The sequence below is a fragment of the Pholcus phalangioides genome, unplaced genomic scaffold (assembly GCF_987345545.1).
Source record: "Pholcus phalangioides strain wild (caught in Gottingen) unplaced genomic scaffold, Ppha-v1.0 ptg000024l_1, whole genome shotgun sequence".
NCBI classification, from domain to species: Eukaryota; Metazoa; Arthropoda; class Arachnida; order Araneae; family Pholcidae; genus Pholcus; species Pholcus phalangioides.
The window spans coordinates 21,501,975-21,517,725 of NW_028301616.1; the positions used below are offsets into that span (position 1 = coordinate 21,501,975).

Sequence of the window (15,751 nt, forward strand, 5' to 3'; positions counted from 1 at the left end):
GTGATCTGTAACTCGCCAGACAGCCTGCAAAGGCTAGGCGGCGACGGAAACTTTCAGTTCTGGTCTGGTGAAAAAAGAAATGAAAGCAAGTGCCACAAAAAAGGGACAATAGTAAATAATGCTTGGTTAATACAACAAAATTAGATACAACGACGTATTTTTCGTTATCATTTGCTTCCGTTTTTAGGATGTTTTTCTGATAAATTTCTAGAATTAGAGTCCAGCACGTCAAGCACGGTTGTAATAAAACCTCGGTTATAAAGACAAAATTTCGTGGGATCTTTGATGTTATAACCAAGTTTGATTGTGTACATATATATATATATATAGGGTATCCCCCGTAAACTCTTAAATAGTTTAAAAATTCATAAAAATTGAAGGAATTGGAATATTTGAATGCGGTTTGCGAAAAAGTTAGGCCTATTCTCACACGAAGGGGGATTTTGTTTGGTGTAGAAAACAAATGTAGTTAAACTAAGATTTTTGTTAATAGAGGGAGCTGCACGGAAGCAAATCACTGGAAATATGCAAATCAGAGTCCTATATATCCAGGGTGTGCGATTAAGAGAGCTCATTTCTGAATTTTCCTGTTACCGGTGCTTCTTATGTAAGGTTTTCAGTGTGTTGTTGACATTGCTGGATAACCACTATTGGTTACGTCAGTGATTCCCAACGTGAGCGTTAACGCTTCCTGGGGAGCGATGGAACGTTCCAGGGGGCGGTAGAAGCTACGGGTATAACACAGGTTTCTATGGGTTAGATTGCGTTGGGGGAGGATGTTAGAAAAAAAATTTCCGAATGGGCGATGGGACAAAAAAGGTTGGGAAACTATGGGTTACGTTGTTTTACCTCAGCTATGAATCTATGAATCACCGGCTGAAGCTTTGCGAACGTTTCGGGCACAGAAGAGATTGAAGAAAAGTTTAGGTTCAAAATTCTATGATTTCATTTTACGTGGCGCCTTCTCGACAAAAATTTGAACTAAATTTTGCTTCTGTCTAAAAAAAAAAAAAAAATTCTCTCCCCACTTCGTGAGGATAACTTTTTCGCAACCGCATTCAAATATACCGATTCCTCCATTTTTTACGAATTTTCAAACTATTTACGAGAATTTATAGGACACCCTATAATAGCTTGTTTTCGTTTACTGTACGGGGTCAACACACATCAGAGAAGTTCAAGTTTTTTTTCCCCCTCATAATATAGCAATTAATTAAAAATGTCAAACAAGAGTAGGAAAAAAAAACTGTTTTTAGTGGATCTCTGTGTGATAAGATGAACTTATTCACAGATGATGGAGGATCCTTATACCAGACCACTTCATTAAGACAGAAAGAAAGGAAAGTGAAAATACATCAGGTTAAAAATCAGAGTGAGAAAAATGCTCGCTGATCGTTGTCTAAATAAAGATTTCGACGATGGAACGGTTCACTTGGTCTCTATCCTGTAATGAAAGTACAGTTTGAAAAAAAATTGCACCAGGAAACAGGGACACCCTCTAACAAAAGACTGATGCTTCTGGATTTATGACCGAATTGTCAATTGTTCTCTGCCGTGAAAACAACCCTGTCGTAGGTTTTTCTTATTTGATTGATCGGCCATTCTCTTGATTAACATTGTTTCTATATCTCACTTATATTATATATATATATCCCGTTTTGTTCTCGTTTTCCATCTCAACATATCGCACGCGAGGAATAACAAAAAAATATATAAATAAATGCGTAACGCGTTATAGTGTTACGCAGCGTGCGAGATTAAAGTACATTGTACTAAGCTTGTCATGATCTTGTCTCGCCCACGAATCCTGGAAATTACGATATGGTTATGTGTGGGCTGTTTGATTACCACCCTATTTAGTTATTGTTTCGCATGGGGATACATAAAAGAATATTTCGAAAGACTCTTTCGTGAGAATTGTGTAATTTCGGGTGACCGTCTATTCCGTCGGGAGGAGGCGGCAGTTGCTCATATTAGCCAATAAACTCTCAGTTCTGTCGTGTTTTGTAGCCATATTTAGGGTGATGATACTGCTGGCGTGGTTTTGAGTCGGAACTTTTTGGTTCCAAAAAATTTACGCATTAATCATTGAAGGTGTGTTGTAAGAATTTGGGGTCTAGAAATGATTTCTCTACGCATGATCCGAGTTAGTAGAGCTCCTTCCCATCTGTCCTGAAATGCGCCCCCTTATTGTTTCACGGGCGAGTTTCTGGTAAATTTTTAGTTAGTTTATTAATTGTGCGGTCAGATGGCAAAATGTCTCAAGTCCCTTTTCCCCAAAAAATTGACTTGTTTGTATTCTGGAGTCTCGTTTGCCAAAATTATGGAAGGTGGCAAAATTTCGTCCATCTTTTCCGGTTTACGAGGAACCAACGGAGGCAAATTGCAATAAGTCACAGTACCACATTTTTGCAAAATATTGTTCACAAATTTGCCCTCGTGAAATTTTGAAAAAGTGACTTGTTACATTTTGCCATCTGCGCACCCTTCCCCATATTGGACACACGTGTCCGTTGGTTTGTTGGGATAAAAAATGATCAGGGTCTTTCTGCGCACTGTGAATGCCTTAATTCAAATGTGGAGTGAAAAAAGCACATGATTGCGAAAGAATTAATTCCACAAAGACTTCATTATACATTATTATGACTATTCATACCATACTCAGGGAAAATTGAAATATTTTACCAAAAGTCAGGAAAAATTCTGTGAAGGGGAAAAAACAAACCCGAAAAATATATTTGGATGGTTAAGATTTTGAATGATATTTCTTTTTTTCGGGAGTTTCGATCAGGGAAATGACCAAGCAGATTTTGCTGGGAACCCTTCATTCATTTACGACAAGTTCCTCACAAGTATTTTGCACACGTGACAAACACGGGTACTATCTAACCCAGTCATAACAAACTGCTAGAGACCGAAAATTGTTCCGTTACATCCGATTTAGATAGGCCCCGTGTAGCTTTGCATTCTCTACACATTCGTTAGGGGGCCATTCAAGTATTACGTCAGTAGATTTTTTTTAGCCAGTTTTGACCCCTTCCCCCCCCGTCAGCAAAAGTCAACAAAACACTGACTCCTCTGTCAGCAAAATTTCGTCAGCAGATTAGAATATTTCATGTCTTCAAAAAAGGGTGGTTGATGACGTAAGCATCCTTCAACCCACCCACCCCCACCCCGTCATCAAAAAATCAGCAAACCCGAAAACTCCCCTCGATTCTGACGTAATACTTGAATGACCCCTTACTGCAGCCAGTTTAAAGAAAAATTTCAGAATCGCCTTTGCAAATGAGAAATGAGGGGTTCATATATATTCTTTCCATTTTATATTTTTTAATTTGCTGGTAGATGTCGCAATTTATGACAACAACTATTTATTTCTTGTAGAGCATTCATGGCTATGATTTGTTAAAATGTTTTTGTTGTTGTTTTTTCAAGTTTGAATTTTTGCAATCCGAATTTTTTTCTTACTATACTGTAGTCCGAATCACAAAAAAAGTAGTAATTGTATATAAAACTACGGGGTTCGAACTGCACCGTCGTCGCAGCAGTGATCGGTTAAGTTGGTTTTCTGTGGTTCCCAACTCCGAACCGTGAATGCGAGCCGATCTCCCCCCTTTAAAAAAGTCTCGCCGTAGAGATCTACAAACGTAGAATTATTCAATCATTGCGCTTCACTCTTAAGTTAGGGATACTGACGGCAGATGGCAGCGCTACACTTAACGAGCATTACACAGTAACAAACTTCACGTTGGATTCATAACACGTACACACGCACATTTCAACATGAACCGATTCGTTAGAAATTCCGCAAAGGAATGTAGACGAGGTGCACGTATGGTTTAGTAGTAGTGAAAGTGATATTGCTTCAATACAATCATTTCATGAGCGATTGTTGAAGCTTTTTTCGCATCTTCAGTAAGGCCCCGTATAAGCAGTGCAATTCGAAATAGATTATTTTTTAAATTATTTTTCTGGATTTCAATACGTGTCATTCATTAAAAATGAAAAAAAATTATCAGCTCGAAAATTTTTTTAACATTGAAGGATTTATGATGTTTATATTAGTATAGGAAAGCATACTATGATCAGGGCCGCAACTAGATACTTTGTACATTTGGGGCCAGGGCTGCAACTAGATGTTTGGTCAGACGGGCCAGCACGCATTTTGGCGCCCCTCCCCCACAATGTTGAAGGAGAGGTTAAAGAGTTAAATTTGCGCCCCCTTTAGTCCGGTGCCGGGGCACCAGACCCGCCCCTCCCCCTAGTTGCGGCCCTGACTATGATCAAAAATTCCGTTCATTATAAACCGAGTTCACTATAGTGGGATTCAACTGAATATGATGAATTTGAACTCCCTACGGTATATATTTTGGAATTCCCCATGAATTTAATTCGCTAGAAATATCCCGCGATCACCCAGAGAACCCCGATTAAAATATTATTACTGAAAAATTAGCTTTAGAGTGATTAGGGGTCGTGCAAGTAATACGTAAGCAAATTTTTAGCCATTTTTGACCCCCCCCCCCACTTGTCAGCAAAATTTCGCCATCAGCTCTGTCCCTCTGAATCCTAATTCATATTTTCATAAAGGGTAGTTGCTGACGTAAGCATTATCGAAACCTCCCCTCCCCCCTTGTCATTAAAAGTCAGCAAATCGGAAACCCCCCTTCCCCCCCCCCCCATCGCCCCCATCGATGATGACGTAAGACTTGAACGGCCCCTTATAAATGTGATCTTGAATTGTGGTAAATGATCCCGAGGAGAAATACTTGTATACGAATATTTATATTTCACATCAATAACCGATGAGTTTCCCGAAAACCGCGCTCGGGTCACTTAGAGGAAATAGGGCTCCTAAAAACAAAAAGAGGGTGGACGATGTCACTGTCCATCGAGTGAATAAATAAGGCTGAGCCGCGTTCGGGTAATTCCGGCCGCTCATTCACCTGACCATCGACCGTATCAGAATTGAGCGGTGTTTAGCGTGATCCATGTTCATAGAAGGTGTTTCCTTTCGCGAAGAGGTTGGGCAAATTACCGCCCCCCCCCCCCCCCACACGATGATTTTCACCAGGGTTCAAGATTCACCTCCAGAGGTCTTTGCACCCTCTTCAAAGACTCGCTTTTGTTTTGCGTTTTTGTTTTCGACGGACAGCCCTGTCCGTGTTTTTCCGATTTTTCGTAAAACCCTCGGCTTCATCATCACGGGGGAAATATACACACACATTACCTTTGGATTCCGCGGGATTGTGTGTTTACATACAAAAACCTTGTGTTGTTCTTCTCATCTCTGGTAGATGGTGGTGGTAGATGGACAGGACATCAGCTACGAATGACGTCAACGGACCCCGCAGTAGCATTGCGCGCGCAGATCACGCTACTTTGTCGATAAACACGAGATTGCGCACGCATCCATCTCTCTCTCCCTTGCGCTCTCTTTTCTGGGTAAAATGGATATTTTCACACAAAAAAAAATAAATCCTTGTTTACCAAATACTGCTTCATATCATTACGATTAACCGAAAAGTTTTCTGTAGAAGAAAAAATTCTGCGTAGTTTTTTTTCCATAAAAAATTTTTGTTTTTTTTCGCAATCGTGTTTTACGTGTGTGTTTTCCCATTTCTGTTTTTGTGTCTCAACTGTCGAAATTGTAATACGTACGTAATTACGCAAATGCACATAAAAAGCAATAGAAATCGTATTTACGATCAGGGCTCTGAAGGACTTGACCGGACTTGAGCAGGTGCGTAGGCCATAAAATGCAGGCCGCTAACCTGCTGTTTCTTAACCAGGGTTCCTGACAAAGGTTTCGGGGTTCCGTGAGCTTTTATGAGAAAATAACTAACTCGTTGTACAGTCGGCCCAGCTTAATCGGACGTCAACGATTTCAGCGCGCGATATCCGATTATGCGAGGAGCAATTCAATTGCCATCTTACAACGCGTGTATACTGAGAACTGATGACAGGGCCGTCTTAAGAGTATTATGGGCCCCCGGGCCAAGTGATTTTTCTGAGGCCCTACCAGACAAATTATTGAAAATTTCCACCTGATGTCTTTTTTGTGAGGCCGTCTCTTCTCTTGAGGCCTCCGGGCCGTGCCCACCCGGGCACTTAAGACGGCACTGACTGATGAAGGATCAATATTATAATAAAGCTTCTCGAATAAATCAGACATCAAAAATGAAATGAAAATTATATTTAATTACAATGTTCACAATACCTAAGATTTTTACTTTTCATTCGTGAAGTCAGCGCTCTCTATTGGCTAAACAAAGAATAAAAATAAGATAATCAAATATACGCATTGAACACAACTTGAACACTCACCCAGCACGTACTCTCAAATCTTAGTAACATATTTTCCATCAATTCCAAATGTTCCATTAAGTAAAAACATTATGTGTACAGAGTGGTCGACGTGTATCAACAGTTGACGTGTGAAGCGGGGATAAGTTGATGAGATTATGATATTGACCGGGGAACTTTATATGGTTATTATGCTATGGAAGAAATTTGGTGCCGGAAGGTTTTACTTATTTAAGCGGAATTTCTGTATTTATCGATATAAAGTGTCAAATGAATTCGTAAGTAGTTTAAAAATTCATACGAATTGAAGGAATAGGTACAAGGGGGATTTTTTCTTCTCTTCTTCTTTTTCACAGAAAACAAATTTAGTACAAATTTTTATCTATCGAGGGCGCAGGAAATCATTCCAGCAGGAGTGATCGGACTTGAACCTTTCTTCAATGTTTTCTGCATCCGGAAACTTCAGCCGGTGATTCATGGCTGAGATAAAAAAAAACTACTTCACCAATAGTTCTTTATCCATCAATGTCAACATCGTAATGAAAACCTTATGTAAGTGCCAGTAACAGGAAAATTCAGAAATGAGCTCCTAATCGTACACCTTGAGTTTTATGACTCTGATTTGTGCATATTTGCTTTCGTGCAGCGCCCTTTATCGACAAAAAAAATAAACAAAATTCATTTCTGTAGCAAAAATAAAAGAAAAAAACCCATCGTGAGAATAACTTCGCATAACTTAGTGCAAACCACATTCAAATATATCCATTCCTTCAATTTTTATAAATGTTTAAACTATTTACGAACTTGTGACACACCTAGTAATATATTAGAGAACACATTTCAAGAGTTAAAAGTGGACATTGTCTCTATAAGGCTCCCAAAAAAAAATTTATGTCTCACCAAAAATACGCAAATCAAAAACATTATGCGAATTTGTTTGTTAAACGGTGGTGTTACGGAATATATGAACCGCACAGTCAGAAATTTTTCACCGCTATTTACCGGCCATTCGGTGCAATCCAATAAAAACTCTCGTTTGATCGGCTGATATCGATTAAAGAAAAAAGCAAATTTTTTCAGTGTTTCATTCGGATTCGGAGAAGAATTTTTTTTTTTACGTGGAGAATTTCAACTGACTTACGTGGAAAAATAACTGAAATTCATGTCGTTCAGTTATTTTCCCTGAAAAATGATCGGTGCTCAGTGAGAAATTCACTTACGCGTCGATGCATTTGAAATCCAGAGAAATGGCCGCGCATGCTTAGTGAGGTGGTAAAAAGAATAATAATAATAATAACGATAGAGTTTCGGTTCCTGAAATTCCGTTCGCGTGCCTGAATTAAATCAATAGAATTCCCTGAATCAGTGAACAAAGTGATGTAAACAGTTCCGGGAAAGAGATTCGCCGCATCTTTTTTTTTAGCCGTTTTTACTTATAACTACGCAACGGTTTAAAAAATTAAAAAAACACTGTTTTTATTTCGAAACTTATTTACACTGGGATTTCCGACGATATTTTCATGTTCATCGCGTTGCTTCATGTTATGGTATCTTGTTTCGTTATGGTGTGTTATTTATGTATAGAACAGTGTTCTTCAACCTTTTTTCTTCTGGCGGACCTGTGAGATTAAGCGGACGGTTTCCTGGACCGGCATAAATGGGGGGGGGGGGGAATGACTTGCGAACCAGCAAAAAAGTGGGAAAATTTCCTAATTTCCTAACTTTCTTATTTTATGCGAAAAATATAATTTGGGACCCGTGCTGCCACCTATCAAACTATCAAATAAAAACCATACTATTTGTAATTATTTTAGTACAATTGGTTGTTGGCTTTAAACCGGTGGGAGGCATGAAAATGAACAATAAACAATCACGCTGGGACCTGCTGCCACCTATCAAGCAAAAGCAAAACTATTTGTAATTCTTCAAGAAAAATTGATTGTTATATGGTATCAAACCACACGTTGTTCATTTTCATGCTGCATACCGATATAAAACCATCAGTAAATTTTACTGTTTTTATTCGATAGGTGGCAGTAGGTTCTTCTAAAGCAAAGTTTCTCTAGTTCAATCAATATTTATGTGTGTTTCTATTCTACACAAAAATATCGGAAGCGGAAAACGTATATAATTCGAAATCATTCGTCATTGCTTTAGAAAACATAATTCATAATTTCGACAATAGCATTTTATTCATATAGCATGAATATCTGCATTTTCATTATCCCGACGAGGTGGGTCTGGTAACGGTTCAAATGTTTTTCCGACCAGAATTCTCATTTCGTCTTAACTTTCTCCATCATTTGATAATGTGCGATGACTCTCAGATAGACATCATCTTTATCGTTTTTATACCAACCGTGGTTTCAATATACCATTGCAATTAATTATCTGAGTGATAAAGTGAATCAATTATCAGAGTGACCAGACAGGGGTATGAGCTGTTAAAGACTCATCTACGGTACCCCTAATAATACCCGAAATAAGTTTCACTGTTCCATTTTTTTAGTAGTTGGGCATACGCTGCTTCTTGTGTTATCTTTGTTCATGTATGATATGCATGTAAAATTAGTCAGTACAATAAATTCATGTCAATTTTTTGTTTCTGTTTCAGAGTCCATTACGCACAAAACTGGTCTTCCAGTGCACTTGGCCTGGATGCGGTAAATTATACCAGGAATGCCACGAAGTAGAGAGACATGTACGGATACATCTTGGGTGAGTGAAAAAAAACGTATTGATATACCTGAAGAGAGAGAATACATATTTTTTTTAATGATATCGATGCATTTTATTGCTGTATTATTATAATAATCGGATTGACTTCGATATAAGAGTCAACAAATAGAATGAATCCGGCTTCACAGTGATATATATATATTTTTTTTTTTTCTTACTGATTCCGCCTACTCTAAAACGTTTTATCGGGAAGTAACGCTTGAAAGACGCTTTATGATTAATTCATACTGCGATCAATGACTTTCCTGCTGTGAAGTAATAAAGTTTAAGGAAATGATTATTCTGTGCCGATATTTTGGAGGTTGAAAAATACAGCTCTGATAAATTTATGTAGTTTATTTTTCTTCTAACTCAGAAAAATTGCGATACAACTGAGATACCGATTATAGATTTGGTTGTTAATCGCGTGAACTTTGTTTTGGGCTTGTTTCTTGTGTGAGAAATTCGCACGTTTCAGGTGTCAGAAGGGGAGTAAGATAATCAGATGCAATTAAGCAACAACTCATTTCGACTGGAAGGATGCCAGGCATAAGACTGTAGAAACTTTTTCTCTGTCAAGGACGTAAAAGGTTTTTAGGGCGTGAGCCCAGCTGTGTATGCATTCACAATGGGCTGCTCTTCTCCGATTCCACCTCTTCAATATCTCTGGAAAGTTTCATCTATAAGCTTGGATTCTTTTTGACAAGTTCTCTCTCTTGAAGGCCCTGGGATTGTTACTAGCTACATGCAAACTTCAAGGACGATCCTTAAGATTGTGTCACGGATGCTTTTTTTAATATTTCTTCTTTGAAGTGCCAGTAAGTGTAAGAGGAAAAAAAGCATGTGTGACTTCCCTCCATTCGGATGAAAAACGATTGCCACGTGCTTTGTCAAGAACTATTCTTAGGTCCAAAATAAAGCGATTCGTAATGAGCAAACATTAGACTCGGATATTTTTTACGTGTTGGTAAATTTTCTAATATGCTTAAATTGTCACTTGGCTTGAATAAAACGATAACTACAATGGAATGGGTTTTTATCTATCGTGTGTGTAATTGTTTTTCGAAACTTATATGGAAAATTTCCCGTGAATTGCAAGCGCCCGAGTGGCTCAGTGGTAAAATGCTTGTCTTCCATGACGGTTATCGTCAAGGTCCATGGGTTCGAATACCGGCCAAAACATCAGAAGCGAGTTCTTTACCTACTGAGGTTGGAGTGACCACAGGTAGGTGGTCATTTCATTTCCCACCCGTCCCTACTGTGGTGCGGTAAAGTGGTGAATCGGAACGCTGGATTGTTTTATCATGTGAGGAAGAGTCCAAATATCACTGACAGAAGGTAATGGCAACAGAGGGGATTAATCATGTAGATATTATTTTTCGCTTGTATCAGCCACTAAACAGTTAGTCAAGTTCCGTACATCAATCTTGGGCTCAGTCGGCACTACATTAAAATCGAAACTACACAGAGAGGATCAGGTAATAGAAACTCATGGTCCTCGTCTCCTGAGACGAACCAGCTTATATAGTCCATAGGGGGACAGAGCGGGGGCCATGGTTGGTCTGGAGGTAATAGAAACTGGGTATGAAACTGTTTGACAATACTAACACAGTATTATTTATTGCTTTTGACATTAAGTTGTGCATGGAGTGTAAAATATTTGACTGCACGGATGCGTAAGTGACCCTAAATATGAGCCTGAACACGAGTAACGATCTGAAATGATTACTTCTATAGAAGTTTCCAACTTAGACGGAGAACTGGGTAGGAAGCGTTACGTTAAAGCAGGTTGCATATGTATTGTTTTCGTGTGAAAATTCAAGCCACAATAATTCTCTAATTTTGATTAATTTTTTCTTCAGACGATCGGAGGACGGTGATGACGATACGAGTGATGACCACGAGGAAGAGTTCTACTATACAGAAATTGAAGTGGACTCGTTCACCGCTGGACAGATTCACCAACAGCAACAGCAACAGCAGCCTCCATCGCCGCCGATCGACGGTCCCGACGGAGCTGTCGTCATTCAGGGCTTGAATCGCCACCATCACCACAATGTACAGATGCAGACTGCCATGCCTTCTATATACTCATCATCCGTCCCGACTCTCAGTCATCTCGATATGGCCAGACCTGCTCACGAAGATCCGGAGTACAGGAAACAGCAGATGCAGGTATGCATAATATAACATGCGATTGACGAAACGAAAGTGAAATAATTTCAATAAGCCTGGTTTTTTCTTATTGCGCGATTATGTATTATCAAGTATTTATAAAGTATTATTAACTCACAAACTAAAATCATTGAAAAACCTACACACACCAGGCAATGACATTATAGTGCTTTAAAATCAAGAAATCAAACTTTAAGACCTTTTTAAGTGGAGCGAAATACATTGAATAGCTATAAATGCCGATATCTGTACCTGGCATAAAGTCGACAGTTTAAAGTGTCATCCCTTTCAATTTCCCCAATTCTCTCGAATGAAAACCTGGGCATTCAACAAATGCTTCTCCAATAATGTCTAATCTTTTAGTAAAAAAAGAAACTCATTAAAGTAAATAAAGTATCTTCAACCGTGAATTTTCGATTGTGAGCTCGACTGCAAATAATATTAGCAGCATCACGAGAAACAATACTATATAATATATTCCTCTTTTATTTTCCTCAAACCAGGTTTTAGGACCAACATTTACATCAGCAGCTGCCCCGATATCAATACCTCAACTACAAAAGTCTACAGCATGGAACCTGCATGGGTATGCTGCAAGTGCTCCTTGCAACATGGTGAGTTCCTCAATTAACTTACTCATCTCGAAAACTTGTAGTGTCGTTGATGCTTCAGCTTCATAACATTCAAGTATCAGATAGCAGGATGAAATAGTTCTGAAATTTGGAAGAGAATCTATTAACAACAATTGTCACATAAAAAGTGGGAGTTTTGAGTTCAGTTCTTGAGGCCCCCCGGGCATGGCCCGGGGACCCTGGAATTGAAAGTGAGATTAATAATGTGTCTGTTTTTTTGTTTTTTTTAATGTTGTGAGGCTCTCTAGCTACAATTTATATTTCTTTATCGCAGGGATCTCCACAAAAATGCATGAGATTGAGCCCGAAACCCTTAAACTCTCCATCCAAGACATCGCCGCTGCACAGAAGAACTCGCTCCGAGAGCAGGAAATGCAGGAAAGTTTACGGAATGGAAAACAGAGATATGTGGTGCACTCAGTGCAAATGGAAGAAGGCGTGTACAAGGTTCGTGGACTAAAAATTTGATGAAACAACAATACACGAAGAAATGATTGATAATCAGTCGAAACCTCGGCTGAATAATTTACGATGACGAGAGAAGTAAAAAAAAAAAGGTTGAGGTAAAAAGAAGTATACGAAAAAGGTACATTATATGTATATTAGTGCACGATGTAAAAAACAGCCCGAATTTGTGAGGAATCGAAAAAAAAAACCCTGTGACAAAAACAAAAATAAGTATTCATTGTATTTTCTTTAATGGGCATCACATTTTTAACATGGAGAAGACATGCGCTTTTGTTGTTTTTTTTTTTTTGTTCTCATTCCAAGAGACCTTCGAGTGATCAGTACTTTTGTTTAATGAAAACAAATATCTCTTCCTCATCTCTCCTGTTATGAAATATATTTGCTCAGTTTGAATTTTTATATGTTGTCTTATTTTGTTTTTTTTTTTAAATATATTTGAATAATTTCTCATATTCGTGTAACTGCCATTGATGCTATGAATGGAGAAAAGAAACTGAACTGAAGAATGAAGTCAAAGAAACAGTCTCGAGTCATATTATATAGATGGCATTAAATGCTTTCGAAAGCATTGACTTTTATTTTTCCCCCTGTCCTATTCTGTCTTCATCACTCATTATAATCTATGATACTCATTATTTCATTTGTTTGTGATTATTTTTGAGAGAACTCAAAGAACGAGAACGGACTCGGAATTCGTCACGTGGCATCGGACGCTTCATTTTTTTTTTCTTCGAAGGTAAACCTAAAAATGCATTGAAATTTTCCCGTCTGGCGTGTTTAGGGCTATCTTGGCGTCATTCAGAAAGCACCGGGTAAAACGAAACTGGCGCCGCAGGAACGGTTGGTGGCGAAAGATATTCGCCAACTTGTAGCTCCGCGAATTATCTCTCACCCACGAATAAAACAGAAACCGTTCTCGTTCTGGGAGTAAAAGATAATTTTTCGACATTCAATAATGAAACAAATTATATCACTTTCACGAATGATTGATTATTAAGCTGGAAAACAAATATAAAAATTTTGGCATTTTTTAAAAAAGAATCAACTAAGTTAGCAAATTAATATGATTTCTTTTTTCACAACATAATTAATAATTCATGATAACTTAAAATAATCTAAATTTTAATACAAAGAAAATTATTTAATGAGTGAAAAACGTGCAAATTTCGTGACTTTTTCTTCCTTGCATGTTATTACTATTATTTCTGATATTCCTGCTCCCACGTCTTTCAACTCTGTTCACTTTTAATATTTCACATATAGTGTCATGTTATATTATTCATTATTTCGTTTTTTAATTGCCAAAAAAATGAAAAAACCTGTGCTCAAAAGGGTATTTTTGGTAGCATCAAGTCATCAATTTCTTTTAGAAAAAAGGCATATATATATATATATATATATAGTTTTTTATAGTTACATAGTATATATATATATTATATATATATATATATATATTTATATTCATTGTGTGTAAATATTTTTGCGGCTTTCAAGAAAAAAGGTAAATGAAAAAAAAGCGTAATATATATTTTTTTCGTATAAACAATTTTTTTCACATGTTTTATTGTAAGCATAAAAAAAAACATGTTTTCGTCACTTATTTGACTGCCATGAAAAATAATATGATGTGAAAAGAGAGTATGTGTACTAGACAAAACCAACCAAAGAACTTAATTAGTTTCTCTTCCGCTGCTGGTTATCATTGACTAATACTTATTATGATAGGCAATGAAATTTTCACTATGACGATCCAATTTCTTCCGATTACATTTCGATAATTTGAGACTGGGAATCATAATTAATTTACATTTTTGAAAAAATTGGCACGAGTGAAATGCTGACAATTGTATCGATCTCAATTATAAATCAAAATTACGAAAATTCATTTTTTTTAAAATTAATTATTAAATTATTATTTTTGGTCAAGTGTTGAGGTAAAATTTTTGTAAAAGTATCATTTTTCTTAAGCCCCGACTGGACATCCAGTGATATTGATCTGATGATTGATCTCAAGGTAAACTGAGAGAATGTTCTTGTGATTTTCAGTCAGGGTTTCATCTCGAAAACGCACTCGCGCGCACACACACACGAAAACTTCTTAACCAAGTTTTCTAACTCAATTTTACAAACATCATCTAAAAATCTAACAAGACAAGAAAGTAAATATGTGTTGAATAATTTTTGAGCCCTGAAAACTTGTATGCCCCCTTTGCCATTGCAAAAAAAACAATATTAAAGACCCGACATCCTTACCCTGAATCTCTCTTCTCCCTGGGGTAAGATGGCCCTGCGTTCAAAGTGGTTTGCCAAGTTTTGGCCTCAGTGTATCTTTCATAATAGTCTGACTATCTCAGTCCGTCTGTCTGATTGATCAGTACCCAGTCTGTCGTAATAATGATACCTCAATACCAGAAAATTATCGTAATGATCAATAATCCCTTCATTCCATTGAAATCGATAAATCGGGATAATATTTGACTAAAAGATAACATCGTATCCACAAGAATCTCAAACGCGAGACTCATACAGAAAAAATAGAAACATTTTTTTGTATCACGCAATAATAATGTATTTTTAACTGTAATAACAACTCATAAAATTTTCCATAAATAATGATAATAATGAATGTGTAAAAATTATTATTTTAATTATTTTTTGTGTGGAATATGAACAGTAATATTTCTCTGTGTCTTAAAATTTGAAAAATATGATGTTATTACCGTGCTTGTTGTGTAAAAAGAAATGTATAAAAACGCTTTATACGTGTTGTAATTTTTCCCCTTTAATTTAGCACTTGCGCACGATCAAAGCGTTATTATTTTGTTTGAATTTACGGCACTTTGTGTGTGGAATTTATTAGCTTGTGTGTGTGTACAAAGATCGAAGTATTAGGCTAATGATTGATATATGTCCAGTGTGTAAAGAGTACATTTCGTGGAGAAAATGAATTATATCGGTGATAAAATGCTTGTATAATAAATACATCATGCAATATGTGTTATTGGAAAAATATGCGCTGTACAGAGAGAAAAAAAAAATTGCTGAGATTCGCTTTTTACGGTTTGCTGTTGTATGTTTCAGATTCGATTATAATATAAATGCGAATTTATGTATGTGTATATATATTTGTTCCGATCCGATGCGAGTTATCCTTCTTAGAGTATGATTGGCGTGATTTTGATGGGGTTCTTTGGACACCTTTTAAAATTTGATTTCATCTTATAGGCTATTAAAGCTGCAGTCGACGCTCGATTTTACGAACCTTCCGCTCTACTGCATGAACTCTTATTTCTATATTAACTCTATATTTTAAGCTCATTTTTTCTTCAGCAATTCTTTTTCTTTTCCGCTATTTTATTCTTACAGCAGCGTTCGTTTTAATCAAAAGTAAACTTTAATTCGGACGTTCTACGTGTCTGAAGATAAAATAGAAGACGAGAGGGTGGAGATAT

The 15,751-nt window shown here is 37.1% G+C and overlaps 1 protein-coding gene across 1 annotated transcript in view; it reads left to right on the forward strand.

Annotated features, from left to right (window-relative positions):
* Nucleotides 1-13,602, forward strand: part of Glut4EF (Glucose transporter 4 enhancer factor) — a 146,914-nt gene extending 133,312 nt beyond the window's left edge. Inside the window, exons 4-7 of the mRNA XM_089251359.1 lie at nt 8,921-9,024; nt 10,887-11,199; nt 11,703-11,813; nt 12,106-13,602. Coding sequence (XP_089107485.1) covers nt 8,921-9,024; nt 10,887-11,199; nt 11,703-11,813; nt 12,106-12,291 — 714 coding nt within the window. The 3' untranslated portion in view covers nt 12,292-13,602. The remainder of the gene's footprint in view (nt 1-8,920; nt 9,025-10,886; nt 11,200-11,702; nt 11,814-12,105) is intronic.
* The last annotated feature ends 2,149 nt before the right edge of the window (nt 13,603-15,751 follow it).